This window comes from Rosa rugosa, chromosome 5 (assembly GCF_958449725.1).
Source record: "Rosa rugosa chromosome 5, drRosRugo1.1, whole genome shotgun sequence".
In the NCBI taxonomy this organism is placed as follows: Eukaryota; Viridiplantae; Streptophyta; class Magnoliopsida; order Rosales; family Rosaceae; genus Rosa; species Rosa rugosa.
Genome location: NC_084824.1, coordinates 12,613,856 through 12,641,357, shown reverse-complemented (window position 1 = coordinate 12,641,357; position 27,502 = coordinate 12,613,856). Strand labels below are relative to the sequence as shown.

At 40.2% G+C, this 27,502-nt stretch overlaps 6 protein-coding genes across 9 annotated transcripts; 3 read left to right on the top strand and 3 right to left on the bottom strand.

The window, feature by feature from the left end:
• Positions 1-39: 39 nt before the first annotated feature.
• LOC133710657 (DNA repair RAD52-like protein 2, chloroplastic) lies at positions 40-2,869 on the bottom strand. The gene is made up of 4 exons (XM_062136793.1): positions 2,315-2,869; positions 2,195-2,232; positions 1,533-1,624; positions 40-409 (listed from the first exon to the last, which is right to left on the bottom strand). The coding sequence occupies exons 1-4, from the start codon at positions 2,641-2,643 to the stop codon at positions 272-274; spliced, it is 597 nt and encodes a 198-aa protein (XP_061992777.1). The 5' UTR covers positions 2,644-2,869; the 3' UTR covers positions 40-271.
• Positions 2,870-5,566: 2,697 nt separating this feature from the next.
• On the bottom strand, positions 5,567-7,699 carry LOC133708973 (uncharacterized). Its single transcript, XM_062134565.1, has 6 exons — positions 7,189-7,699; positions 6,954-7,081; positions 6,687-6,845; positions 6,414-6,599; positions 6,071-6,277; positions 5,567-5,977 (listed from the first exon to the last, which is right to left on the bottom strand). The coding sequence occupies exons 1-6, from the start codon at positions 7,658-7,660 to the stop codon at positions 5,957-5,959; spliced, it is 1,173 nt and encodes a 390-aa protein (XP_061990549.1). The 5' UTR covers positions 7,661-7,699; the 3' UTR covers positions 5,567-5,956.
• A 3,063-nt stretch (positions 7,700-10,762) lies between these two features.
• LOC133710987 (U2 small nuclear ribonucleoprotein A') lies at positions 10,763-14,363 on the top strand. The gene is made up of 8 exons (XM_062137146.1): positions 10,763-10,979; positions 11,076-11,116; positions 11,230-11,359; positions 11,456-11,661; positions 11,965-12,129; positions 12,230-12,280; positions 12,375-12,548; positions 14,103-14,363. The coding sequence occupies exons 1-8, from the start codon at positions 10,898-10,900 to the stop codon at positions 14,106-14,108; spliced, it is 855 nt and encodes a 284-aa protein (XP_061993130.1). The 5' UTR covers positions 10,763-10,897; the 3' UTR covers positions 14,109-14,363.
• A 155-nt stretch (positions 14,364-14,518) lies between these two features.
• LOC133710986 (uncharacterized) lies at positions 14,519-17,326 on the top strand. Its single transcript, XM_062137145.1, has 5 exons — positions 14,519-15,490; positions 15,564-15,740; positions 15,831-15,914; positions 16,162-16,243; positions 16,334-17,326. The coding sequence occupies exons 1-5, from the start codon at positions 15,074-15,076 to the stop codon at positions 16,663-16,665; spliced, it is 1,092 nt and encodes a 363-aa protein (XP_061993129.1). The 5' UTR covers positions 14,519-15,073; the 3' UTR covers positions 16,666-17,326.
• Positions 17,327-17,473: 147 nt separating this feature from the next.
• LOC133710985 (eukaryotic peptide chain release factor subunit 1-3) lies at positions 17,474-20,548 on the bottom strand. Of its 2 annotated transcripts, none has more exons than XM_062137142.1 (3): positions 20,392-20,548; positions 17,953-19,438; positions 17,474-17,876 (listed from the first exon to the last, which is right to left on the bottom strand). In XM_062137142.1, exon 2 carries the CDS (start codon positions 19,396-19,398, stop codon positions 18,085-18,087), a length of 1,314 nt encoding a protein of 437 aa, XP_061993126.1. In that variant the 5' UTR covers positions 19,399-19,438; positions 20,392-20,548; the 3' UTR covers positions 17,474-17,876; positions 17,953-18,084. The 2 variants fall into 2 exon arrangements, with proteins under 2 accessions (XP_061993126.1, XP_061993127.1); XM_062137143.1 differs by having other exon boundaries at positions 17,474-17,873.
• A 1,978-nt stretch (positions 20,549-22,526) lies between these two features.
• Positions 22,527-26,514, top strand: LOC133712126 (histone-lysine N-methyltransferase ASHR2). Of its 3 annotated transcripts, XR_009847175.1 has the most exons (4): positions 22,527-23,797; positions 24,100-24,160; positions 24,877-25,097; positions 25,949-26,514. XR_009847175.1 is itself a non-coding variant. In XM_062138212.1 (2 exons), exon 1 carries the CDS (start codon positions 22,585-22,587, stop codon positions 23,773-23,775), a length of 1,191 nt encoding a protein of 396 aa, XP_061994196.1. In that variant the 5' UTR covers positions 22,527-22,584; the 3' UTR covers positions 23,776-23,797; positions 24,877-25,287. The 3 variants fall into 3 exon arrangements, 1 of the variants encoding a protein (XP_061994196.1); XR_009847174.1 differs by lacking the exon at positions 24,100-24,160; XM_062138212.1 differs by lacking the exons at positions 24,100-24,160; positions 25,949-26,514 and having other exon boundaries at positions 24,877-25,287.
• Positions 26,515-27,502: the final 988 nt, after the last annotated feature.

Below are 27,502 nucleotides of genomic sequence, written 5' to 3'. Positions count from 1 at the left end.
CATAAAAACGTACTCACTGTATAATTATTTTTCATAGCATTAAGCATGAATATGCTGTCTTTGCATTTATATGAGCATTAGGATCAATTATTTGTTTGCCCCAATCCAAACCATATAATATGAGACCATATGGCAACTCAGTTGCCAGATATATACATCAATGAGTAGAGGAAAGCACAATCTATCTGACTTCTTAGTTCTTAATTAACAAAAAGTTGACGCATGGAGAAGGTCAAGGTCCACACTCCTAATATCTGGCCTAGTGGCATCTCTAATCCTCATGATACAGATACAGACCGAGGCCAAATCGGGCACATGCCCTGCAGAAAGCTATTTCCTCTGCTGCAGCAACTGGATCAACAATGTTGCCATCACTGGGTGAAACTGTTCCAGTTGACTCACGGTGTGCCTGTGGTTAGATGAACATAAAAGAGATTAGAGAACCTGATTATCACAAGAGATACAATATGAGTATGTGGAGATAAAGAATATGACAAGATTCCGTTGCTGTGAAATCACAATTAACATTGTCGTTAAACTATCAAATTTTATTAAAGCACACCAGCCACCAAACAGAGCAAAGGGACTCTTCATTATATAAAAATTTCACAACTTGTGGGAGAGCCTCCCTCAAGTTAGTTGGCTACATGAACTATACATCAACAACTCCTTATATTTATGACATCTCAATTTCAACATGCTTAGCATCTTCCACAACCCCAGGCTAGCAGAATTTAGGCATGAAAAAATTATAGTCCATAGATCTCTAACCTCACTACCACCAAATTACCTTCTGACTTGTGTTCTAACAATCTAACTAATGCTAAGTGGATGTGCCATAAGATTTAACATAATACTCATGGTACTAGTCAACCACCAGAATTTGTTTTCCAATTTGACAGAGCAAACAGGCATAGACAACTACAGCATCCCTTATATTTGATAACGACCAGCTTACCCTCCCAAAATGAATAATATGAATTTGGGCTTCCTAATACTTGAATTTTCTTTTTCTTTTTTTTTTTCCTCCAGATCAAGGCCCCATAAATTAACAAGGGTCAAACACCAACTACTTTCAGCCTAATCTTAGTAGAGGGCCAGAACTAAATTGTCATGGAGAATGCAAAAGTTTCTGCCGGAACCTGTTTTGTTTTAACTTGATGACATCTGATATTCTGGCCTAACTCTCAAACATAAAGGCGTCAATCTGTTATACCATACTGGCCAACACAAATCAGAGTCTGGCCAGTATTTCAAATCCCTAATTGTTCTATTTCATTGTTCATCTTTGGTTATTTACTGAAAATCATAGCTAAGGTGGGCGAGATGGTACCCTGCCTATGTAGTGATTGGCAGAGAGTGGACTATTTAATGCCAGCGCATAAAATGAACTGCAATCTCCAGTTATGATAGAAAGACTTCTAAGGTAATGTATGATAGAACGTGATAGAAACTCAGATGTATAGTATTATTAGTTAAAATTCATATATATTGCGATAAATAAACTAAACTAAATGATAGTAGAGGCAGACCTCTGCATCGGATCCTCGTACAGTGACACGGTATACCACAGTCACACTTCCATTGTCAGAAAATATTACATCACGGATTTCTCCACACCATCCTGCCAAGAAGAGTGTTAACAACTAATAATATGTGGAGGCTTATAAAAATATAAGAGTGAGCTAAATACATGGCAATGCTGAAAGAAAAGTAGAAAACATGACAGTACGAAAACTGCCATTTGAATACAGGGTTGGTCAACTCATAATGCCGGCTGGCTTCGGGGTTTCGCAAACAGAAAACAAGTTTTTGAATGAGTGCAATAACTACATAAGGTCTCACTACCAGCTACTATAGGGGCCAAGCTTTTGGACATACATGTGAGTGTACCGGGTTGGTGGTTGCAGACAATTACTTTGAAAGAAAAGCAAACATGTGGATGCTAAGATGACACCAGAGAGAGTACTCATAATCATATCATGTTAGAATAAGAGATCAAGTAAAAAAAAATTATAACACGTAGAATTAAAAGTCAGAATGATCAGGATAGATATTGCGGGTTTGTTGAAATCAGATATGGAAACAAATTATAAGACGCATCAGGCTTTTGACAGCAATAAATTTATTCTAACAAGAAACACATGATCATGAATTTTGCAAACAGCAAGCAAATAGAAGTAAAGACACACACCAGGAGCATAGAAACTCAGCATCCGGTTCGCATGGTACCTACAACAACACACAAAAATCAGCTCAAAATCGCAACGAAAAACCCGAAAAGCAGAGTCAACAACAGGAAATGAAAAATCACCAAGGAATGAAGGTGGACCGAGTGCTGGGAGGTGTACTGATGATGTTATCAGGAATCCTCTTGTTGAGGTCCCTGAGAATCTCAGCCAGAGGCCGAGTGATACACGACGAGTTATACGAAAACGATTTGTCTAAGGGCACCACGTAATTCGAATTGGGCACCCCACAATTCTTCCCAGCATCGCTGCTCTTACACACACAAAACCCCCCTCGGTTTCTTCTCCAGATTCCAGCTCCGGCCACTCTCCCGACCTCGATCTTCGGCGAATTGACAGAAAGAACCGATTTTGGGAGCAGGGCATTGGCGGCAGTCGTCGTCTGCAGAGCCATTGAGGTCAAAGCTTTGACCTTTAGTGCCTCCGGCGATCAAAAACAGGGACTGGGTCTTGGAGTGGTGGGTGAGAAATGAGGAAAGGAAAGGAAAGGAATTGATTGATGGGTTGGTTGGTTGGTTTAACACAAAAATGGGGAGAGACACCTCACACCTTTTTTTGCTCCGCTTGTTATGCTTATGCTTATAGGGCTTTTATTAATATAGTCGTACACTGACCGGAGCTATCAGACTGTGACAGTGACTGACCCGACCCGGAACCCGAATGGATGTGAGATCATCACCTACTCCTTAATCCTACTTATTCCTTTGCTGTCAACTTCTGCCTTCTGGGAACCAGTCCTACCTACCTCCCTCATGTCTTTTCCGCACCAACCACGGTTACCCAATTTCTAACCCAAAAATTGTATTTATTTCCAAACGGTCCAAAAATTATCTATTTTCAGAATTTATATTTTATTTCAGAAAAATTAAATAAAAATGTTGATAAAAAAATATATATATATGGCGGCACCTTTCAATATTATTTAGTCTTTCTTTTATAAATGGGAGGTTGTGAGACTCTCGAATGAATAAATTTTGTGTATTTTCACTTGTTGATGTAATATACCGTATGTCCTTGAAAGGAAGCAAAATAAAAAACCTAGGGCAGCGCTATGTGTGCCGCCACCAAACCAAACAACCAAAGCGACCTCCGTCGCTATTCTGTTGATCCCAAACCTAGCAACATGTCCAGCATTGATGCTGTAACCTCGTCCTTTGCTGCATCACTTGCGCTTGCTAGCAGTGATGTCGTAGATGTCTCAAGAGCCTCGAATGGAATCCAGCGACGTGCCAAGCAATCTTTTCTGTTGGCACGTCCTCTGGTGAAGAAACCGGCTGCTTTGAATGATCTGAAACGTTTTTTCCGGCGAGTATGGGTCCTTGACAAAGGTTTCAAGATTCAAGAGCGGGCTCCAAACCGTTTTGTCCTGGAATTTGATTTGCGCAAAGATCGTAGCAAGGTTTTAAAGGGTGGACCATGGCGTTTTAGCCAGGCTCCGGTTGTGCTTCAGGAGTATGATGGCATCAAGGCTATTGAAGAGGTTGATCTGACTGTCCTCTTCTTCTGGGTTCGACTTAGTAATATTCCGCCATTGTTTGAGGAGCCTGACATGATCAGAGGTATTGCTTCTGTGGCTGGTAAGTATCTTGAGTTGGATGATAAACTCTTTGCAAATACGGGTAAGGTTAGGGTTCATGTGGCACATGATATTTCGAAACCTTTTTTCCTCAAGAAAACCCTAAAACTGGCACCTGGAGTAGAGGTTGAAATTTCATATTTTTTTGAAAACCTGGTAGGCAAGTGTGATCATTGCAATTTGATTTATCATGAGGGAGACTATTGCCCTTTGCTTGGTAGCCATGCCACAACAGGTATAAGACGCAGCACTGGAGAACAGAGGAAGGATTTGGTTGGTCCTTCTCTAGGGTTTGCGGCTAACACTTTTGTAGATGGAACCTTTCGTTTTCAAGGTGTGCAGACACCTATTTTGCCATCTATCTACAGGTCCTTATTCCAGCCCAAGGAAGCTTCTAAAGCACGCAAACCTATCATACTGCGTGACAGAGTTCTAAGTGCCACAGAAATGGAGAAGGAGGTGCACCAACCTTTAGCGTTGGCAGTAATTGCAGCTCCGGACATGGAGGTCTCATCTTCTGAACTTATCGCTCCAAGTGAAGGCATGGAATTTGATAAGAAGGTAGGGTCTGCAAGAAATAGCCCGAAGGCCTCTAAGGATGCAGAACCAGCTGTACCGGTTGAAGCAGAGAACAAGGAGAGTAGGGGTGACAAGCGTCACCTCCCCCCCTCTCCTTCAAAGTCTCCCCAAAAACTAAAGATTCTGCTACCAGAATTATTCAAACCGTTGCTGCCAGATATCCAGACAAAGAAACAAAAACTGCCTATGTTTACAAGTAAGTTCTCTGCCAGATCTTTGGGTATGGTTGAAGCTCCTGGTAATATTTTAGTGCCTAAAGATGTGATGCAAACAAGCTCTGGCACAAAGAAGAAAAGAGGAAGGCCTCTGGGAGCAAAGAATAAAAATCCTCCAAAGTCAAAGAAGGTTGCGGATGCGCAAGAGACTTGTTTTGCTTATCTCTCCAAACCTCCTAGCCCAACTGTTAAGGGCAAGGAGAAAATTTAAATTTTGTTTTTATTTCTAAACTTTGCCTAATTGCTATGTATTGCTTTTCATAGTTATTAGGCTCGCTTTTGAATAAGTGAGCACTGGTTGTCTAATGGGTGGTGCTAGCATACCATGTCCTAAACTTGTCTAAAGATGGCAAGGGAAGGTATGTATCCGTGCCATTCTGGCTTGAGTTGAATGAAATGATTGATTTGGTTCAAAAAAAAAAAAAATACCGTATGTCCTTGAAGGAACTAAAAAAAAATTAAACAATTAAAAAATCTTTAAAATTAAAAAGTTAATAATTTGCATAAACCAGCTATCAATTAAGAGGAGTGATTCATCAATCAAACCCAACATTATAAAGTGTCCAACAGTTCAAGCATGAGAACTATTAGTGAGATGTGGTAAACAAATGGGACAGTACTTAATCTGCAGTGCAAAATTGTAGTTGTATTCTAAATAATGAAAGCCGTATTCTTGCAAATTCCATGCTGGACACCTTGAAATTGCATTTCTTGTACAAAGAACAACAGAACCTAGTTTATTAGATAGCCAAGTAATACTTGGAACAAAAAATATAAATATGGTTGTTGGCCTAATTCTCCAACTAAATGTAAATGTGTCGGTGACTAAGAACTCGCCACCTACTCGAAATTGATACCTAGAAAGTATCTGACCCCATGTCCAACCATTCAGCAAACCAAGGCTGAGCTGGTGATATGGACATTCATGTACCTGAGTAGTTAACCTGTGACAAATAGGGAAGTTTCATGGATCAAAATATGACTACAAGCAAATTGTTATCTAACCCACAAGGGAGATCATATCAAAATGTTTGCCATGTACAGATCCATGGGCAGCAGCATGACATAATTACAAGAGCACCAGATGCATCTAAGTCCAGCAAAACCAGATTTGTGTAATGCAAAGTATTCTATTGTTTGCTGACTAATACATTTGATACTTCTACATCTTCGTTACTGACATATCAGCCAAGTAATCTAACTAACTATGACAATACCTAAACCACACTAACTATCGCAGTCCAGCTTTGTGTTGATAAGTAATGGCTGTGATTGAGCAGTAGTGAATCTTTGCAGTTGTGTGTTAGGTGCTCTTCATCGAGTGGATTGCATTCACATCATGCAGTCATCCGTGTTACCTGTCATTTGTATTTTGTAGCATGCGATATTAGACAAAAGTCCTCAGAATCAGTAAACAATTACACTCCAAAACCAGCAAGTCCAGTTACTACCTTTTCCAGCTTTCTTTGGAAAATCAGCTGCACTTCACTGCGGAGGCTTTCTACATCCATTGCATAATCTCTGTGGTATTCCTCTACCATTAAGTCCTGCAGCTGCTGCCTCATTCTCTCCAATGCAGCATCCAACCCACAAAAGTCCTTAAACACCAGAGCTTCAGTTGTCTTGAGTCGCAGAAGACTCTTAATCGCAATGAGGGCCTGCATACCATTGCAAACAAAGACTAAATGATATTAGACCTACTTAGATCGTAAAGTTATCTACTTCCTAGCACACCAATACTCGAGGCATCTCTTAAACAAGATATATTGAAAAGAAGATTCTAGCCTTTCTCACCTTTTCCTGTAGGTGAAGATCAGCAGCTGATGTTAGATCAACAACAGACTTCAAGAAAATGCGATTACTGAAAAAGGGCTGCTCGTCCTTATCCGTATTTCCTAATTGAAACTCTGCAAGATCTCCCAGAAGAACCACAGCTCTTATGCGCAGTCTGTTACCAATGCTCGAATCACTCACAATGTCCTAAACACAATTGCCAGTTCAGTTACACAAAAAACAGACGGCAACATCTACTTCAAACACTTTGCTTTACTCGTTTTAATCAGTTACCTGAAGCAGTTTTTGCCCAGATTCCTCATAGAACATTTCCTGACCAGCTACATTATTCCTCAGCAAGGCTGAAACAGCATAAATTGCCTTAATGGCTTCTTCCGCAAAGCTCGATTTTACCATCTTCATTAGCTTTGACAGTGCCCCAAGTTCCAAAACCTAAGATGATTTCCAATTCAGTCAATCAAAATAGTCTCAATCACATAACTCAACATACTCCAAAGCTAAAGACCCCTGCATATGTGCTTTCATAAATTCGACGCATACCTGCTTCTGAACAAGTGGATTGTTCTGACTAGCCTTCCCAATAATCCATGCAGCCATTTTCCTCGTCTCTGAATCAGAATGATCAAGCTCTCCTATCACCACAGCAAGTCCTCCAAGCTTGTTCAAATCTAATACCACAAAAATTAACTATGTCACTAACTTAAATTCCTTCACAAACTCCAATACCTAAACCCTAATTGCAAACACAAATGAAAATCTCACAAATCAAACCTACCATTTGCATTGTCAATCGGCTCAACAAGCTCCAGCAGCTCCTGCAAAGCCCGGTGCCGATCTTCCAGCGACAACGACGAGTTCTTCAGGTCCAGTATCGCCACCTTCATCAGCTGAGCATCCGACGGCGTTTTGAGCTCCTCCATGAGCTGCTTTATCTCGAGCCGCCGCTTGTTCAGGTCGGAAGGGTTCAATCCCTGCACCTCTTTCGCCGCTTCTTTCAATTGATCGGGATCGGAGTGACCCAAAGCCCACTGCAACATTGAATCGAGCGAGGAGAAGCCTCCGTCGGCGTCGAAGTCGGCGTCCACGGCGGAATCGTCAACCCTAGGCTGAAGCTGAGCCTGAGCCTCCTCTTCCGCCGTTGACCAGTATAAACCTCCCGACTTGTTATTACTCCGGTCTGCCGTTACGGCCGTAACCATCACCGCCGTCAACGTTAACGCTACCATCCACGAACTCCGAAGCTCCATCTTCTTCTTCTTCTTCTTCAGTGGACTCTAGAAGGAGACTCCGCTCCTCTCTCCCTTTTTAATCTGAAAAAATAGTAATACGTCATCTCGTGTAACCATCGCCGTTGATCAAATATCCGACGGTGGTTAGGAGCTTGACCACGTGGCAATTCTTGTCTTTCAATTTTTAATTAATTGTGGCTGAAACCATTCTTAAAAAAATAAAAAAAATAAAAAAATTGTCTGTCTAACATCAAAGTCGATGGTGACTCCAAATCACTTTTTCATTGTTCGGAAAAAAAGTTCTGACTCTCTTGCCTGGAAAGGCGTTTTAGATGTTAGGTCTCTATTATCCTAAGGGATTAGATGGATCGTCGGGAATGGTAGTTCCATTTTGTTCTGGTCCTATAACTGGGTGCTTCCGTTTCCTTTGTTTTCCATTATTCCTGAGCCAAATAGACACAAAATTAGATTGGTCTCTTATATATAGTGGATCACTTTATCCAAATATGACTTGGGATGTTGCAGCTTTGAACAATTTACTCCCCACACGATATTGTCCAAATGATTTCAGCTATTCCTTTGCCTATTCAACGTAGACCTGATATGTTTGTTTTGGGTCCGTCTGCTTCAAGAAAGTTCACATTTAAGAGTGCTTCTTGGATTCAGATCCAACATATGCCTAACCATTCCCGAGTTGATCTGTTAACTAAACTTTGGAAACTGAATATTCCTCCGAAGGTTAAACTTTTTGCTCGGTCTTTGATCAGAAATGGCCTCAAAACTAGGGATAAGATTGCTCCATATATATAATAACAATGTTTCGCCTCTATGTCCTTTTTGTTCATAGAGTGTGGAGTCAGTGGATCATCTTTTTATGCATTGTTTATTTGCACAACAGGTTTGGAATAATACTACTTCACCTAAGCCTTTTCATTGGGATCGATCTTTCATTGATTGGCTTCATCATATTGGTAGTATTTCGTTATATCACGACAATCTTGGTTCCATTCTTCTAATTGCTTGGTCTATTTTTTTTTTTTTTTTTTTTTTTTTGAGAATAAATAATTCTATTAATAACCAAACAGATTACATAACATTAGATCCATAGTTACGGGACCGTCAACATAAGTGACTTCCATGAGCCAAAAAGGCTCAACCCCTAACCAAATTTTACGCTCATACCCTCGAGCTACAATGAGGAACCACCTAACATATACCGATACAACCCAGTCGCCAACATTACAATGAACTGTTTCCACCCGTTCGGACACCGCGATCCAAAACTGCCAGACCACGTGTAAGGGTGATTCACCATCACGTTGATAACCAAAAAGCACCGACAAGGACACACCCATGAACCCAAAACAAACTAACCCTCGCTCAATTGAGGAGGGACTTATTATACCTAAACAAAAACCAAAACGGAAAAAACCTAACCAAAAACCACCAACTATAAGTAAATAACAAGCCCAGGCCCAGAGAGCTAAGGCAGCCAAGCCCCACCTCGTTAGCCCAGTCCAGGAAGGCACCTGAACCAACACGCCACCATACTCGCCGCTCCGCCCCCGATGTCGGACCTCAACCATCTGCGAGCCATCTCCGCCGTCGAACCACCGGCCAAGACTACCCACCCACTCCACCACCCCAGCCCCACACATCCTCACTCCGGATATCAGAACCAAACCGGACCGACCTCCGATCCCAACCGGTCCCAGCCAGCCTGTCCTTCCGCCTCCCATCTCCGATCTCCCACCTATCCATGGTAGCGTCGCCGTCAGTCCCACTGCAGCGCCATAGAGCCAAACAACATCGATCCCACCTAGCAGCCACCAACCCGATCCACGTTCAGCCGCCTCCTGCACATGAGCACGACGAGAAAAGCAGCTTCCCAACCCCAGCCACTGAGCCACAAGCATGCCAACGAACCAGACCACCCGTCCGGCCGCACGCACCGTGCACCGGCGAGGCCAGAGGCCAGCGCCAGCGCCGAGGCACAGCCGGACAGGCAAGAAGGACCACGCGGCTCCCAAGATTTTTCCTCTCTCTAGGGTTTTTTCTCTCTAGGGTTTTTGTTTGCTGTTGACAGTTAATTTTGCTTGGTCTATTTGAAACTGTAGAAACAAAGTAATTTTCCAAAATATTACTAATTCTCCTGCTTATTGTGTTTTTCAAGCCTTCAGGTTAAAGTCAAATTATTTACAGGCTAATCCCAAAGTTGTTCTTCCAAAACTGTCTAAGTACTTTCATATTAAATGACAACCACCTAATACAAATCAAGTTAAATTAAATTTTGATGGCTCTATTAAAAATGGCACTTGATGGCCTCGTAATTTGATTCCATTATTTTCAGACACATTTATAGAGAGACAAATTTTGAGGCCGACTGGTTAGCACATTTAACGCACCATAATCAAAATCCCTCTGTTTGTTTTTTTTTTGTCTCGCCCTTACTGTGTCCCCAACGTTCCATTTGTAGAGGTTTTGTGTTTTAGTTGGTTGTCTTTTATTTCGTCATCGAAAAAAAAAAAACAGTTTTCTTTGGAAAATTCATATGACGGTTACCCGTTTACAGTGTCAAATATTTAGCTTCACAATTCTCTAATATTGAGTTCAAACTTCAAACACGTTTGATGCGAGGCAACTTTTGTGGCTGATGTACTTGCTAATTTGGCTAGCTTAACATTTGTGTTTAAAATGTTTTTAATTTTAATTTTCATGAGTTAGGTTGTATTAGGGGTTTTTCTTTGTAATTTATTTTCTTTGTTGAAAAAAAAAATTGTGGCTGAAACAACCACTTGGTGCGGTAAGTTTGGTCGAGAGGTCTAGAATGAAACTCCAGAGTTAGCGTTTGAGTCTCAACCCCCATCATCTGCTGGCCACAAAGTTTGAGGGGCCTATGGCGGAGGATTAGTCTGACTTTTTTAGAATATCTATGTGGACTTCAGTCCGAATAGTATACTGATTAGGTAAGTGTGTTACTAACTCGCTAACATAACTTTAAAAAAATATATATATATATATTTGTGGCCAAAACGACACCGTCCCAGCTGATTTCACGAAAAGATAAACGACGTCGTTGCGAGAATAGGCGCACAAATAACCAACTCTTGAGGGCGGTAGCAAATTAGAATTAGGTTTTCAAGTTGTGGACCTTGGAGCTCCGACTGAGACTTACACAGATAGTGGAGCAGAAATTTGGGGTTTAGGGTTAGGGTTTTGGTAAAGGAAGCTGGTTACTGCGAAAAGTAGAAGGAGATGGTGAGGCTGACTGCGGATTTGATATGGAAAAGCCCACACTTTTTCAATGCGCTTAAGGAGAGAGAGCTGGATCTTCGAGGTACTTGCTTTTTTCCTCTGAACCATTCGAAATTTCAAAATTCCGATCCCACATTAGGGTTGGTCAATTTATCTGCTTCCCCTTTTTTGTTCTCAGGTAATAAAATACCTGTAATCGAAAACTTGGGAGCTACAGAGGTATGGAATTTAGTTTTAAAAGAAGTATTATCCTGAGTGTTGTTTAGATTATTGGGTTTTATGTTGAGCTGCTTGAAAAGTTACTGAGTGGGTTTTGCTTTTAATCTGAACAGGACCAATTTGACACCATTGATTTGTCTGACAATGAAATTGTGAAGCTGGAAAACTTGCCCTATCTTAATCGTTTGGGTACTTTGATTATCAATAACAATAGAATTACCCGTATCAATCCCAACATTGGAGGTAACTTCAGTTCTTTAACTTCGTATGTATTGTTATATTTCGTACTCTGTATGTTTGTTCTGTGTGCTTAATACCTAGTTTGTTTTTTTATTGCAGAGTTCTTGCCAAAGTTACATACTTTAGTGCTTACCAACAACAGGCTAGTGAACTTGGTAGAGATTGATCCTCTTGCATCCCTTTCGAAGTTGCAGTATCTTAGTCTGTTGGATAACAACATCACAAAGAAACCCAATTATAGGCTGTACGTGATTCACAAATTAAAGTCGCTTCGGGTTCTGGATTTTAAGAAAGTGAAAGATAAGGTGAGTCCTTTTTAAGGTGCCAAACTCATGTTTCTTGTTTTTGGCCTGGTTCTACTTTCTGAGACCAGCTGCCTAGTAATAACATATTCATGAAATACCACAACTTTGTGCTGCAATGTATAGTCTAGGAACACCACAACTTTGTGCCTCAATGATGGTATAGTTGATTCTCACATGTAAGATTAAACAGTTAGCTTTACAGAGCAATATGGTAAAAATGTGACAATAGTTCCAACTGTCATTTTCCTGACAGTGGTTTTCCCAAATTGAACTGGAAATTTAATTGTTCTCTATGGATGGCAGGAGAGATTGGAAGCAAAAACTTTGTTTGCATCTAAAGAAGTTGAGGAGGAGGCTAGAAAGGTATCCCCAAAGAAATTTGTGCCAGCTGAGGATACGGAAATGGCCGAGGAACAACAGACTCCAAAAGCGGTTGCCCCCACTCAGGACCAAATTAATGCTATCAAGGTAATCATAGGTATCAAGGTCTTACATTGAGTCAATCATCAGTGATTATATGTAGTTTGTTTAACTTTATTACATGGTCAATTGTTTCATCAATGTGCAGGCTGCCATAGTGAATTCTCAGACTCTTGAAGAGGTTGCAAGACTTGAGCAGGTGCTTTGCCTAACTGGAGAAAGAACTTCATTAACTTTGGATGTTTTCTCGCTTAATTTTTGGATATTAACGTATACTTGCTTTGCATGTACAGGCACTGAAGTCAGGTCAGCTTCCTGCAGATTTGAAAATTTTGGATGAGGATACTCCAATGAATACTGTTAAAGACAAGGATGATGAAATGGCTGTAACTAATGAAAATGAGGCCAATGTTGAAGTAAAAGATGTGGAGGAACAGAAGAACAATGAAGCAGAATCAATGGATCAGGTATTATTACGTTTCCTTTAACTGTTGAACTTTTAACCTTTTGGTTTATTCTAATCTTCCTCTTTGTGGACTATTCAGAAAGCTCTTCTTTCCTTTGGAGAAAGTGCATGCAACTTTGATGGCCTTAACTAAGAATCATTTCTATCAATTATCAATAGAGAACTATCCTTTTAATGAAAAAAATGGTTCCGTGTAATTTGCCTGTACAAATAGGACCTCTAAAGGAGGGAAAGTGTTGTTGGTTTAGAAAGCAGTGATTAAGAAAGTGTGTTGGGAATGGGCATAAATAGGTTGAGTTATTTTGAGCTTTGTCTCTTTGTTTCTTAGTGGTTTGAACTCGTCTTGAATATATGATTCTAGAATTATGACTACCATCAGTTGCGAGTGTAGGCTAAGGTTTTGATAGCTTTTGGCTTCTTTACAGTAGTGTCTTGAAAATTCCAACAGCATTAAGATCTTGGTGAGTACAGTAGTTGTTGGCAGGTTTAACGCTGTTCAAGATTCTAACATAGGTACTAAATTCTAATGAGCCAATGAGGTAGATTCCTTATTAATTTATTGGCAAACCAGGTTAAGTTGTTACTTAGTGTAATGGTAATTAGTGTTCTTTTTTGTTCGGAATTGCTTGACTACATCTGGGAACTGAACTGCTAAAGGGTTTTTTTTTCCCCTGTTATGCGTCTAATTGATAGATGTTGACAACTTCAACTTCTCATTATTCGAGCTTCCTGTTTATTTCATCTTCCATTATTAATTTTCTCAATATTTTAGTACATTTGCTTTTTTATAATTCTAGACTCTATGAGGTATCGCTTGTCAATTAAGTCTGTTTAGAGCTTAAGCATCTATTATGTCTTTAGGATCAATCCATCGCTCTTATATGAGCTCACAATCTTCTTGAGTAATATCAGCAAGGGTATGGATGTCTTTCTCTATATAAGTAGAATAAGATCAAAAATGATAAAAATAAAGTACCGTTACACCCCACAATGGACAATAACTAATCCTGGAGTTCATTTATCACCAAGCTTATCCTTTGTTCAGTATGCTCTCCTACACCTCGGCGTATCTACGTCATCTATGTTCTTTTGTAGGGATGATACTAGAGTTCAGTAGCATATATGGAGATTTAGAGTAATGCATAGCGATTAGGTAAAGTGAATGGATTGAGCTCCACTTTGGAAAGGTTTTGAGGATTCTTAAGAAAATCTAGTTCATGGATTGTCCACAGCCAAACTCTGTATCTTCCTACTGACCTGTACCCTGTATCTTCCTACTTGTTTTGGCTTAGTTCCCTACTGTCATACCTAAATTTCTAGTGTAATTCTTTTCCCTAGATCCAGTTAAGGACTACGAAGAATTCCATTGTTCATTTTAACAAGGTTGTGCAGATTCTGTGATATGTCATAGTTTCTAATTTGTTTGAGGATGAAGCCGTTTTGAGATTGTTCTTTACTTGTAAACTAGTATTGTATTGGCATGTGTTATGCGATTTTGTCATGGTTTTTGTAGCTTCTATGGACTGCTAGTAATTTATTTCTTTTTTTCTTGCAGGAATAGAAGGGATCTGTTTGAATTCCAGTTTCATAAAGCTTGTCCTATTTGAATACCCTGGTGGCGACTGGAAATTTTATTGTTAGGAAATTGTGATGTTCCGGAACTTTGTTGTTCAATATATGAGGAATTTTGTGACTTGTTATATTAGACATGACAACAAATCTTGTGCCCTAATCAACTGATTCTAATTTTCCCTTTTCCAACGAGTTTAAAGCAGCAGAAGGGAATACGTATATGAGTGTTGGATAGATTATCTGAGTCCTGTTATTACAACTTTTTCCATTAAGAAAAAAGAAACACAGAAACATACATCAGCAATCAGACAGGTCTCATGTTAGTTTTCTTTCTTCTATTCGCAATCTCAAAATTTTGAGACAATCAAAAATTTCAATATTCTGTTGTATAAGGTTCTTCAAATTCATTTAGGACCTTCAGAATTCTGAAATGTAGATCGTCTTGAAACATATGTAAGTTTGTTAACTACGTGATAACCTATGGCGTTTTTATCTCTTGAAAACTCTGTTCGGTCCTCAAATCTCCTAAACCCAGCTTCTAGTTTTGTATGTATCCAGCGATTTGTTCCTTCGGTTCTGAATTTAACAAACATCTCTAGTAGCATTCTATGATGCAAGGGTACAAAACAAAAACAAAAAATCCTTCTACAGTTCTGTGTCACACATTACCCAATACCCAGGCTAAGAACCTCGAAAGAATCTAAAACATGGGATTTTTGTTGATGATTTGGATGGAATTACTTTCTTCAAAGTAGCGCCCATGTTTGATTCGTCACTTACAATTCAAGCTGTTTCCTCCACAAGCTGCCTTGCGAAGGAGTGAACGTAAGAAATTCTTTGCTCCACTGCAGGGTCAATTCTTTGTGCATATTTGCTTGAAGAACAAACTATAGAATGGATTTTATATAGCAGAAAAAGCATGATCAGTAAAGAGCTATCCATCATCTTAACACTATGAATATGATAGCCGAATTACTATTGAGGGTAGTCTGTTTTGTAGCAGCAGCACTGATACCACTTGTGAGCTTAAGTCTTATCAAGGGATGTTCTTGGACATGGTCATGGACCTCATGCTCATGGTCATGGTCAAGTTCATGGCGCCTACCATTTGTGACTCTCTCCCTTAATGATTCTGCTCTAGGAAGACTGCTCTCTTGCTTCAATAGCCACAGACACAGAGTACTATGCGAGTTAGTCGATGACTCTTATCCTCCTGCTGATCAGGAACAAGAACCTTGTGAAGTGACTGAAGAAGATTTGAAAGTATTGGTCTCTCATATTGAGGAGACTGATGGCGGTCCACCTTGGAATCTCATGATGGAGCAGTCTATTCCTTCCTTGACATACAAAGCTTGGTATCGCGATCCACCGGTAAGCCTAACAACTACGAAAGTTATACATAACCAGTGCATGCAATCTTTCTAACATTCTTCTGAAATTTCAGTTAGGCCCAACACAGTACCGTACTAAAACAGTTTTCGAAAATGTATCACCAGAGGTATTGAGGGATTTCTTCTGGGATGATGAATTCAGACCCAGGTGGGATAAGACGCTCATTCACACCAAGGTTCTAAGCATTTGCCTCCAAACTGGTACCCTGATTGTTCATTGGATTAGAAAGGTGCCGTTTCTTAGTTTATATAGTTGCTAGAACAATTGAACTTCACTTGATCAGATCTTTTAACTGCAACTGTCTTGTGTAAATCCCCAGCTACCACTATTCTGCAGCAATCGAGAATATATCATAATCCGTCGCATTTTTGAATCTGCATCAAGGTATTATTGCGTGACAAAGGTATGAACCTGTCCGCTATCTGCAACATCAATTGATGAAGGTTTATTTGCAGAAGATGCATAAAGCTTGCTTGTACACTTGTCACACACCAGATTCTCCAATATCTTTTGTTTCCGGTTTCTATAGGTTTAAATGAGATTTTCCGAAAAATCCAGATACCACAATTGTGGCTAGACCAATATAATTTAGGCCATTGTCAATACATAAGTACCAAAACTAATATTTGGTCTCGATGTCATTATCCCAGGCAACACCATATCCATCCATACCAAGGCTAAGAAAACCAAAACGAGTAGATGTCTATCATTCAAGTTGGCATATAAGACCAGGTATGTATTTAACTTCATTTTTGTCACAGTTTCTGTTCACTAGTAGAAGTCTATTGCGCTCAAGCATTACATCGAAAACCTATCTTTCAGTGAAACCCAGGAATGCAGATCAGCAAATGGGATCAGAAGTGCATCTATTTCACTACGAAGACATATGTCTCCCAAGAGAGGTTGTCAAAATGGGCGTCAGGGCAGGAATGTGGAACATGGTAAAGAAACTACATTTAGGAGTTCAGGTTTACAGTATGGAAAAAGCAAATGATGAATCTCCTTCATACCATGCACTTATGGCACGCATAACTACAAAGCTTCCGGCTTCACCATCCACAATCATGTATCACATCCCAGAAGTTGAAGCAGATGAGAATGCATGCCAGAGCCAAAACCCACAAGAACAAGTAACAGAGTTCATAGTTCAGTAAATGCAAAATAGAAAATAAGAAGTCGCTAGCTCCCTCAGAACTTGTAAAACTTGTCTTCAACATTATATTTTCAGACAAGGCTGAAACTTATATAGTAGAGTGTTCATCACTGGGAGCCAGAAGCTTTGTATCAAAACATGTTATTTGATTATGTAGACTTAGACCAATCAAAATTAGAAAGCACAAACACATCGAATCTAGATTTTTCCAGTGAAAAGAAACCACACCACATAAATTAGAATAAGCATCAGACTTTGTGCACAGAGAAGAACTAAGAATCAGAAAAATGGATTGGAAGCTAAGCAAACATAGGTATCAAGTAAAGCAAAGAATTTTGTAGAACTTGGCCTTTTCAGTATCAGGGCGGCCGCGAGCTGCCTGTTCCCATATAAATATCACCACCTTTTTATAGACCTAAAATCTTAAACCTCTTTTTGACGATCGACATAAACCCTAAAGAATGACTTGCATCAACCTATAGTAGAGTGACAGCTGGTCTTTACTAATCCACATCAGATGATGTTTTGCAATTTAATTTTTAACCATCACCGAGTAAAAATTTTCAGAGAGGAACAAACCTTCAAAGAGGACAAGTCGAATCAGCCCTTGCCCCTAACCTCTAATGTTGCATTTTGAGATGGATAATTCTATTTACAGGACGTTGCCTTTTCAATGTTCTTTGATCAAAGGGTTGCCTTTAGGTTTCAACTTTCAAATGTAGTTCCCAATGGTTATGTGGTTCTGCAAGGAAAAGCCATCTTTCATACTCATACATACGAAAATAATATCATAACAGACTATTCGAAAATAGATCGAAAACTACTACATAAAAAGTACATATTTTAAACATAATTGTTCAGCCCAGCTCCCATCTCAAAAGATGGGCAGCAAATTGCTACTTAAGAGTCATAACCACCCATTATTTAAGGCCGGCTACATCCTAAAAGATGCGCCACAATTCCAAGGGGAGAATGCTACAGTACGTATGTATAATAAGCAAATCCACCACATATAATACTTTAACCAACAGCAAATCCACGATACTTCTGGGGGTTCTCAACACATTGGTGCATATCTTCAGAAGGTCTTGATCCAAAGGAAGCAGCTTGTGGCATAATGTCCTCGTTCCATGTAGTCGATCTGTCAAGCCCCTTCGATGATCCAGATGAAATCACCGCATCAAGCTCTTCAGGATCAGATAATGAAGCCTCCTTCATGAAATAAAAGACTATCAAGAGACTGGTCATCATTATATGAAATGTGTGATTAGATAAAAGAAATTAATACCTTGATCAAGCCTGATAAACTTTTGAGCACCAACTCTGGAGCAGCAGTAGCAACTGCAACTCCGCGCGCACTGGTGCAGGCTTTTTTACCCCCACCTTCCTGCACCAGCACTGGGGAATAGATGATTGATTGCTATTCAGAATCATCATACACTTCACCATCATCAGAGAACTCATCAAAAGACCTCATGTCAAGCTGGTAGCGGAGAATTCCTCCAATCCCTCCAAAACCTCGGCAGAACTGTGACCCTTCTTGTGATTTGTTAGTTACAAACTCAAGAGAACACCCAAACCGCCTGTACTCATTAGCAAACCACTCCAACAGTGACATCTTTTCCTGAACCTCTAATTCTGCATTGGTCTCAGGATCACGATAGTTGACCTGATTGTTTTCCTGCTCCTTGTTCAAATGCTTCACAATGATCTCCCCAGTAGCGCTATGTTTTAGCACATACCTATTGATGTCCAGACTTTCCCACACAATCAGAATCTCAACAGCACCCATCTCCAAAGCTTTAAGTGTGTCATCTACACCAAAAACATACTTACCAGTATCCTGACTAATCTCCTCAAAGTATTTTCCAATCAACTTCTTCTCCTGTATAAACTTCACATTGGAGAGGATCTCAGCTGACAATTCAATAGCCTGATTAAAGCCATTCTCTCCTCCATAAGAAACATCCACCACATTCAGAATTTTGGCCTGCAGACGAGGATCAAACATATCTGACTGACTAAGCTCAGTTTTGAAGTCAGCTGATCCAGCAAGTATCAATCCTGAAACATTCGGCTGGCTGGTGGCAGGATTAATATAAAACTGTGTGGCAAGCTCTGCTGTCTTCCTAACATAGTTGTGACGCTTCTCCATTCGAAGACGAGCAAAACGAAGAGCTGATTGTCCTCCTCTTCCGTGTTTCTTTGGCAGGTCAACACTAAATTTATGAAGCACCTCTCTCGTGTTGCCACTTAGTGTCCCAAAAAGAGTTCCATTACCATCCATGACAATGAAGCCAAATTTGTCGTCAGATTCCAAGAGCTCATTCAGAGCTTCAATATGAAACTTGTTATCGCAGAGGTAAAGAGACGCATTAATAGGCCTGAAAGGCTCAAAATCAATTGTCACCTTCTTTTCCTTCCCATCATCAGTAACAATTGTTCCTGTATACAGAACAAGCCCATTTGGAGGAACCTTGTTGTAAAGCTTGAGCCGCTGCTGAGCAGATGTAATTGCCCCTAGAACGGATTGACGATTCACTCTACTCTTGATATTTGAAGCAGTTCCAAACTCATCGCCAAGCATCTTAGTAACACGAGATATTTGATCTCGGGGAGGCATGATGAGAGAAATCATGCTGGTGCCATTACCCCTTGCAGCTTCAAGTGCCTTGATCAGCTTCTTAATCTTCCATATCTCAATGTTCTTATCAGTCTCCTGACCATCCGACATTGTGAAGAATTACAGCAACAGCTGAAACCACAAAAGATGCCTGCAAGACAACATACATGTAAGTCCCAAGTTCAGAAACATGCAACCCATCCAATTGAGAGCAATCGCAAAATAACAAAGCAAACTGTAAGGAAGCCTATTAACAGGCCATAGCATTCTGTATTCCATAAAGGGACTCATCAAAGAACAACAAATCTGCTAAATTGTCAAGCATTAGATGTATGTATGTGTCCAATAACACAAAACTCACACATACCCAGCCACATATGTTAATTGAATCATTAAAGATACGGAAGTCGAATACTACTACGCTGAAAAATAATTATACATGAAACAGAATCAAACCAATCCAGCGACAGAAAAACTCAATATTTGCAGGGTAAAAATAAACAAAATAAAACAAAATGCACAATCTTGTGCGTATTCACAGAAAGTATGGTATATCTTAAGGTAAATTAATCATCAAGCCAAGAATACACCACAACAGACGTAGATAGCGAAACAAACGGCTCCTTCAGAACATGAAAACTAGTTTCAACATGAAATATTCAGACAAGGCTGAAACTTAAAATATACAAAGTTCATCATCAGGAGTTGATCAAATTAACACTCTATTAACACCAACAACAAGTCTATAGACCTAAACCTCATAACCAAAATCTAAGATTCCTTTTTTTTTTTTTCTTATCATACCAATTGCAAGACAATAAAGCCATAATCCACCGCGAATCTAACCTGAAAAGCTAACGAATAGTATAGATTTGGGGGAAAACTGGTAATCAAGCTATGAATATTAACAACAGTGATATGAAATAACACAAATCCACAAATCAGGTCACGAATCAAACAGAAACCAAGCAACAGATAACAGATCCAAAGCAAAATTCAGAGGAGATAACAAAACAGAACGATTTTTTTCGATTGTAATAAACAGAATCATGAATACAAGGAGAGAATCAAAATCTGAAATAGAAAGAGGAATGGAATCGGCACCTGATGGAGAACGAGCGCAGCTCTGAAGGTCGAGAGAAAGAAGATGATATTTTGCTACTAGTCCTAAGGGTGGAGAAACGAGGAAGGCGCTTCTTTTATAGGTGTGGCGGGCTGAGCCTAACCCTAACCAGGCCTCTCAATCGTGGTTAGGTTAGAATTAACTCGGGTATCGTTTAACCGACCTTACGATACGCCCCGGGACTGTTTGATAAGCCAAGCCCAATGATAGAGGGAGATGCTGATCAAATTTGTTTTACAAAATGGCTAAAAGGAGTGGACGATGATCAAGCTCGGCAACTTGAATTAGCTGCTCCAATTTGAAACCCGATCGACCTCGAATTTGTAGATTTAGAGCACGTTTACTTACTTGGAATGGAATGGAATGATTACGGAGTAAAAATACCCTGTGTTTACTAACACATAAAGGAATCGGAATGATTCCAGGTAAAAGAATTCTTGTGTTTACTAATACATGAAGAAATGAGAATTGGTGTAGGTCCCACCTATTTATCAGGAATTGATTCCTGAATACTCAGGAATTCGATTACGAATGGGGGAGATGGGTTTAGGAATCATTCCTCCGGAATCAATACCGATTCCTTTCTTCTCCCATTCCACTTGTCTCCGATTCATGATTATTTTCCATTCCAAGTAAGTAAACGTGCCATTATAGTGGAGAGATAAAGTCAAGGATTGTTAATGAGCCAGGTACTAAAGCACGTGTCACCGAGGGGCAAAGTAACATGTGAGAATAGTTTATCTAAAGGCGAATTAATGTCTTGCTGTACAATCCCTACTCGTAAGACACCTAAACTTATTGAATGCAAATAATTTAACAAAACGTATGAATTTAAGATAGTGTTACATAGCGTCCGAAAATATTGAAATTTTGAAAACATAAAACTACTACACAAATTTTATGTATAGAAAATCGTAACAAATGTATCGACTCGAGGTATGGAGAGACCATAGTACTATATTAATTTACTGACAAAAAAAAAAAAAAAAAAAAGGTTAAATATTTGTTACTCCTCAAACTTTTCCCCGAAAAACAGTTTAGTCCCTCGCCTTTGAAATTAAACTGAATAGTCCTTATTCTCTCTAATTCTCACACAACAAGTCCACGACAGGCACAAAATGACTATTATACCCTCACTTCCTCTTTTTATTATTTTTCTCTCCTTTTTTTCCTTTTTTATTTTCATTCTCTCTCTCCCGCCCCGTGCCTTACGACGATGGTAATTTTTCATTACCATCTAGGTACCAGAACCAGACCAGACATTGCTACAACGTCTGTTTCACCGCCGCCACTTGTTTTGTCGTGGCTTAAAAGGAGGCCGTCTTTCCTCGGACGTTCTTGGCTTCCGGCGGCGGCCGCGGGTTCGGTTTTTTTTTTTTTTTTTCTGGAACCAGGTCCAGCTGTCGAGGGACCTCCGGAATGACGACGTATTGTAGTGAGAGGAGGAGTCGGGTCGCTGGTCCAAGGCGGAGGAGTGGCGCCCCGAGACGCGGCGAATTCCCGGGTCGGTTTCGATGTTGATGACGACGTCGTTTTGGTGGGGAGGCTGGGGCTGGCTGTTCTGGTAGTGCAGGATTCTGGCGTCTTCGATTAGGAGGATGTCTTCCGGGTCGACCCGGTAGGTGCAGAACGGGCAGGTGGAGTGGGCGTCGAGCCACGTGTCGACGCACTCCTCGACGACGGCCCGGTCAATTCCGGAGTTTTTATAGAGACCCGCCCCGCTGGGAGGTCCGGAGTCGGTGGTTCCTCAGATGACGACGAAGCTGCCGCGCTTGTAGTGCGTGCTTGGCGTAGAGGAGGAGAAGAAACATGAAGGAGAACATATGGTAATTTTTCATTACCATCATCGTAAGGCACGGGGAGGGAGAGAGAGAGAGAGAATAAAAAAGGAAAAAAAGGAGAGAAAAATTAAAAAAAAGAAAAGAGAAAAATAATAAAAAGAGGAAGTGAGGGTATAATAGTCATTTTGGGCCTGTCGTGGACTTGTTGTGCGAGAATTAGAGAGAATAAGGACTATTCAGTTTAATTTCAAAGGCGAGACACTGAACTGTTTTTCGGGGAAAAGTTTGAGGAGTAACAAGTATTTAACCCAAAAAAAAAAAAACCCACAGACCTTGGAAAAACCTTGCTATTTTCAGAAAAACCCTACGGGTCTGAAAACGCCGAGTGGCCAAATGGCAATGACAAAGGAGGTGAGGCTAACGGAGATACAAGGCAGAGGAAGGTCATTAGTGGCGGCTGAGCCACTCAAAGGCGGCCAAATCGTTCTCCGCGACTCTCCTCTCCTCCTCTACTCCGCTCTTCCTCTCCTCACTCCCTCTCCTCCCCCTTATTGCGACCACTGCTTCAAAACCCTAAACCCACAAACCGCCCCCATTTCACTCTGCCAATCCTGCTCCCTCCACGCCTTCTGCACCCCCAATTGCCTCTCCGCCGCCCAGTCCTCCTCCCACACTCAATGGGTCTGCCAATCTCTCACGAAATTACGAAATTGCCACTCCCCGCTCTCCGGCCAGCCCGCCGACCGTCAGGTCCAAGCTCGCTTCTTGATCGCCGCTTACAACCTCGCCGTCACTTCGCCGTCGAGTTTCCAGGTGCTGCTCTCTCTTCAGGGCCAGCCGCAGGACTCCGCCGCCGACGCTCAGTTCCTGCATTCTCTGATTTCGACCCTCTGCCCTCCGCCGCCGCCGCAGCAGCAACTGTTTTCGGTGGAGCTCACGGCGGCGCTGCTGGCCAAGGACAAGATGAATGCGTTTGGATTGATGGAGCCCCCTTCGGAATTTGGGCTGAGATCGAGCAGAGCCTATGGTATTTATCCCAAGGCCTCGTTTTTCAACCATGATTGTCTCCCCAATGCGTGCCGATTTGATTATGTTGATGAAGGCAGCACGGAGATTATTGTGAGGATGATTCACGATGTTCCGGAGGGGAGGGAGATTTGCCTGAGCTACTTTCCAGTTAACCAGGCTTATTCGAGCAGGCAGAGGACTCTGGCTGAGGACTATGGGTTTGTGTGTCAATGTGATCGATGCAAGGTTGAGGCGAATTGGTCTGACAATGAGGAGGAAGGTGGTTCGGCTGAGGTTATGGATGAGGACCAAGACCAGGAAATGGAAGGAGAATCGGAATCAGAAGCTGGGAGTGACATTGAAGTAGAAGCTCAAGGAGAAGCTGATTTTCCACATGCATATTTCTTTGTGAGATTTATGTGTAGTAGAACCCATTGCTGGGGCACGCTAGCGCCTTTGCCCCCGAAAGACGATGGAACTCCTTCGGATGCTATGGAATGCAATGTGTGTGGAAGTGTTAAGAAAGATGAGGAGATTAGTGGTCATGGACAAAATGGGCTCTCTTTGGATGGCTAACTGCTCCTTATTGCTGCTTTATGTAAGTAGACCTATCTTCTTTCTGTAATGGCATCTATTTTGCTTAATTGTAACTCCGATTCAGATATATGATCTTATTTTAAACTCAACTGAATGGTTTTGACCTTAAGTATGAATTGCACTCTCTGATAGCTTTGGACAAAACTGATTTCAACTTATTTGTTAGTGAAATATTCATTTTTTGTGTTTAGAAAGGCTCCTATGACAATTTTTCATTTTTGTTGATACTCCTCTAGGCCTCTGTATCTATCCTCTTTTGAGACAATTCATCAAAAGACATTTTCTTTTTCTCCTTTTCTGTAGGGAAATACCATAATGCAAACAAAGAAAACAACACCCACCAATCAAGGATATTTATATAAAGGTGATTTAAGTTTCTTTGTTTTGAAACATAATGTTTGTGAATGAATATAATACATCATTCAAGGATTGTTCGAAGCTAATATGAACTTGAAAGATGTCCATTTTGATACCACTAGTGGAATATATGCCGAGGTATCTAATGTCATAAAATAACTGTTCGTCATTGCCCCAAATCTACATCATTTTCTAATTTTATGGGTTGTTGCTTCTATGCAAACTATGATGATTCAACTGTATCATCCCTAAAGGCCTAAACTAGGTTAGTTATATATATACTCGTGGATTGATTAGATCACAGGCTTCAAGTGGTGAAGCAAATTATTAATCCTAATGTCTTCAGTTAAAGAATGATTTGCATGTCTTATTAAATGTGCATGTATTAGCTGTTTGGAATTGGTATTTATCATCTAACAAGAACTACCAACCACCCCCCCCCCCCCCGCAATATGTAGTCTTCTTTACTTCTCTGGTTTAATACTATACCATTGTCCATTTTATGTTAATGTATTTGCCCCGTGCTTTCATGTTTCCATTAACTGTCGTGACATGCGACAAAATTGCTTATTTCATTTATGCTATGTACTGGCCCGGCGGCCTGCACTCTGAGATTTCTGGTTGAAGTGTTGAACAATCTCTTATAAAGAATACCAACCATTTTACTAGTTTACTCCAATAGATCTTACTCTTAACTAGAATTTAATCTTTGTTTGTTTATAGACGCTGTGACTTTGCAACATTGGTGAAGTACTGGGATGATGCAGTTTACCCACGAGTTTTTACCGGGTGGCCAACAGCAATCATTTGAAGTTTATGTTTTAGGCAGCAAGTTTTTGCTTTGCTCGAAAGGATGGGGAGAGTGAACAAAGCCGTACCAATTGTTATTATCTTTCTTAAAGCTAATGACAGTCATAGATTTGTACTAACGTATTTGTAATAAGGTAAGTTTGGTTTTGGTAAACTATAGTAATTTGGTTGTTGGTAAACTTGGATGCTTTCTTATCCAGTGCTTCCGATCATTGTCTCCTACCCATTGCAACCAAGTTTCCCAGTGTTTACCCTCTCATTCCCTCCCTCTCTCATCTTTGATTCTGGGTTGTTGAATCGTTTTGGCAATTTTCTGTTTTCTAATTTTCTCTCACTATTGAGTATTGAGCCAATTCATCAATTGGTTAATTTTTGTTGGTAAGGAAATAAAAAATCCTTTCCAATACTTAATTTCTGCTATCAGCCACCGTCGCCGAACAAATCAGGTCCTTAGATTCTTGATCTTTGATTTAAGAAACAACCTTTTATGCACAAACTAGTTCCATCGTTACATTATGACTCAACAATTAAACTCTTAGATGATAAGGTATTACCTTATTAGAGCAACACCAGTGGTATTATCTAAAATTTTCTTCGTTCTTCAAAAATTATCCGAAAACTATTTTAACCAACTATTGTTAAAACTTGTTCAAAAATGTTATTTAAAATTTGGCCAGAATGTATTAGCTTAGTTTGTTTCTGGACCAAAATACAGTTGATTCAGTATTCCCATCCCTCTGAGTTTAAAGACGAGTTTGTTTTGGGTCCTGCGGCAGATGGAAAATTCTCCATCAAGTCTGCTACTTGGCTCCAATGCGATACTATCATATTTAGACTCCTATTCAGAACAATGTTTGGAAATTTAATCTTTCCCCAAAAGTAAAAATCTTTGCTTGGCTTTTTATCAAGGGAAGACTGAAAACCAGGGCTTTTACTGCTCGTTATGATCATACTATTGACACTTCTTGTGCTTTATGTGAAACAGGTTTGGAAGACTACAATCATTTGTTCCTTCAACCAATCTCTCTGCTCCAACAAATTTCCCTAATCTCTCTAAGTGGATCATTTCTCTTTTCGGTAAGGAATCTTCAGCAACTATGGAAGATTGTAATCTTATGGGCTGGCAAATTTGGGGAGCGAGGAACAATTTTATTTTCAACAATACTCCTGCTTTCCCAAATAATGTCATTCATATTGCTGCCTCAGTTGGTTCCAACTACAGAAGAAACAATTCGCCTTCTATCAAGCTAAGGCTGGCTCCTTTTGGTTCAATTTCTGTCTAACCTGCATGTGTAGATGCACGTTGACCTCGACTGGAGTTAGAAATCAGAGATTGCTGAGTTGTGGTGGTTTCGACTCCTCAGTTCATCATCAGTCGAGTTCCGGAAGGATTTCCGAAAATCTGCTGCGAGTTGGAATAGATGCTTGAGGTTTCAACCTGCAAATTATACTTAACTGAATGTAAATTCGAGGTTCTGGACAGAAATGTTTCTTGATTTACTTTTGGCCTGAGAATTTGGTTGATTTGTGTTGAATGGGACGTTGTTGGTATACGATGTTTCTTGGTGAATTTGGTATTTGGCTATGAACAAGTTAATCGTGAGAATCCTTGAAAAGCATGAATGTATTTGCTGTGAAACCATGATTAGTAAGGTAGATGGGTTCTCATCTATTTGTGCGTATACGGATACTGTGTGGGATATGTTGGAATGACTTTGAAAATTTGGAAACGGTTAAGTCATGTTGGGTGCCCATAGTAAATGGACGGGATTACCATGCGACGAAATTGTTAAGTAAATTTGAATGACTCGTTCACGGATTTTGCAATGGAAGTAAAGGCGTAAGTATTCGATGATACTCCAACCACGAGTAGTGTCCAGTAATCGGAACTAATCGTGAAATTGGTCAAAAAGATTATTGTTAGAAATTGGTCAACTCAAACACGGTAAAAACTTGGTCAATCCTGGTCAAATCATGAAAAGTTGGTTGAACGATTAGTTAGTCGTCAAAACTCTAAATATTTGTTTGACGAATCATTAACGTTAATTATGTCAGAAACTAGGGACTCCAGTTACCAAAGGACCGGAAGGTTCGTGATTCTCAGACAACGTTAAAGATTAAAACATCGGAATCCAAGTACAGGACTCGGGACTCACTCACTTAGTTGTTTTCTATTTTACATTAAATGTTAATGCATGTCTAAGTTGCATGGTTTGGTTTATTAAATATATATGATAACCATTCTATGAGATATTGTTGATGGCTTGAGAGTGAGAGGAACATATAGCGATTCTTTGGGTTCGATCCCCTAAATCTCCGAAGGGGCCGTATGGACGGAATATTATGATAAAATAACTGTTTGTCATTACCCCAAATCTACATCATTTTCTAATTTTATGGGTTGTTGCTTCTATGCAAACTATGATGATTCAACTGCATCATCCCTAAGCTAGGTTAGTTCTATATACCCGTGGATTGATTAGATCACAGGCTACAAGAGGTGAAGCAAATTATTAATCCTTATGTCTTCAGTTAAAGA

Coding starts and splice junctions, on each gene's coding strand:
- LOC133708973 (XM_062134565.1), bottom strand. CDS start 7,660: ATGGAGCTTCGGAGTTCGTGGATGGTAGCGTTAACGTTGACGGCGGTG. Junction 6,846..6,953: donor ATCCACTTGTTCAGAAGCAG/GTATGCGTCGAA, acceptor AAATCATCTTAG/GTTTTGGAACTTGGGGCACT. Junction 6,278..6,413: donor ATCTTCACCTACAGGAAAAG/GTGAGAAAGGCT, acceptor AATGGTATGCAG/GCCCTCATTGCGATTAAGAG.
- LOC133710987 (XM_062137146.1), top strand. CDS start 10,898: ATGGTGAGGCTGACTGCGGATTTGATATGGAAAAGCCCACACTTTTTC. Junction 10,980..11,075: donor GAGAGAGCTGGATCTTCGAG/GTACTTGCTTTT, acceptor TTTTGTTCTCAG/GTAATAAAATACCTGTAATC. Junction 12,281..12,374: donor AGGTTGCAAGACTTGAGCAG/GTGCTTTGCCTA, acceptor TTGCATGTACAG/GCACTGAAGTCAGGTCAGCT.
- LOC133710986 (XM_062137145.1), top strand. CDS start 15,074: ATGAATATGATAGCCGAATTACTATTGAGGGTAGTCTGTTTTGTAGCA. Junction 15,491..15,563: donor CTTGGTATCGCGATCCACCG/GTAAGCCTAACA, acceptor CTGAAATTTCAG/TTAGGCCCAACACAGTACCG. Junction 15,741..15,830: donor TTGTTCATTGGATTAGAAAG/GTGCCGTTTCTT, acceptor GTAAATCCCCAG/CTACCACTATTCTGCAGCAA.
- LOC133710657 (XM_062136793.1), bottom strand. CDS start 2,643: ATGGCTCTGCAGACGACGACTGCCGCCAATGCCCTGCTCCCAAAATCG. Junction 2,233..2,314: donor CGGTCCACCTTCATTCCTTG/GTGATTTTTCAT, acceptor GTGTTGTTGTAG/GTACCATGCGAACCGGATGC. Junction 410..1,532: donor TACGAGGATCCGATGCAGAG/GTCTGCCTCTAC, acceptor ATCTAACCACAG/GCACACCGTGAGTCAACTGG.
- LOC133710985 (XM_062137142.1), bottom strand. CDS start 19,398: ATGTCGGATGGTCAGGAGACTGATAAGAACATTGAGATATGGAAGATT.
- LOC133712126 (XM_062138212.1), top strand. CDS start 22,585: ATGGCAATGACAAAGGAGGTGAGGCTAACGGAGATACAAGGCAGAGGA.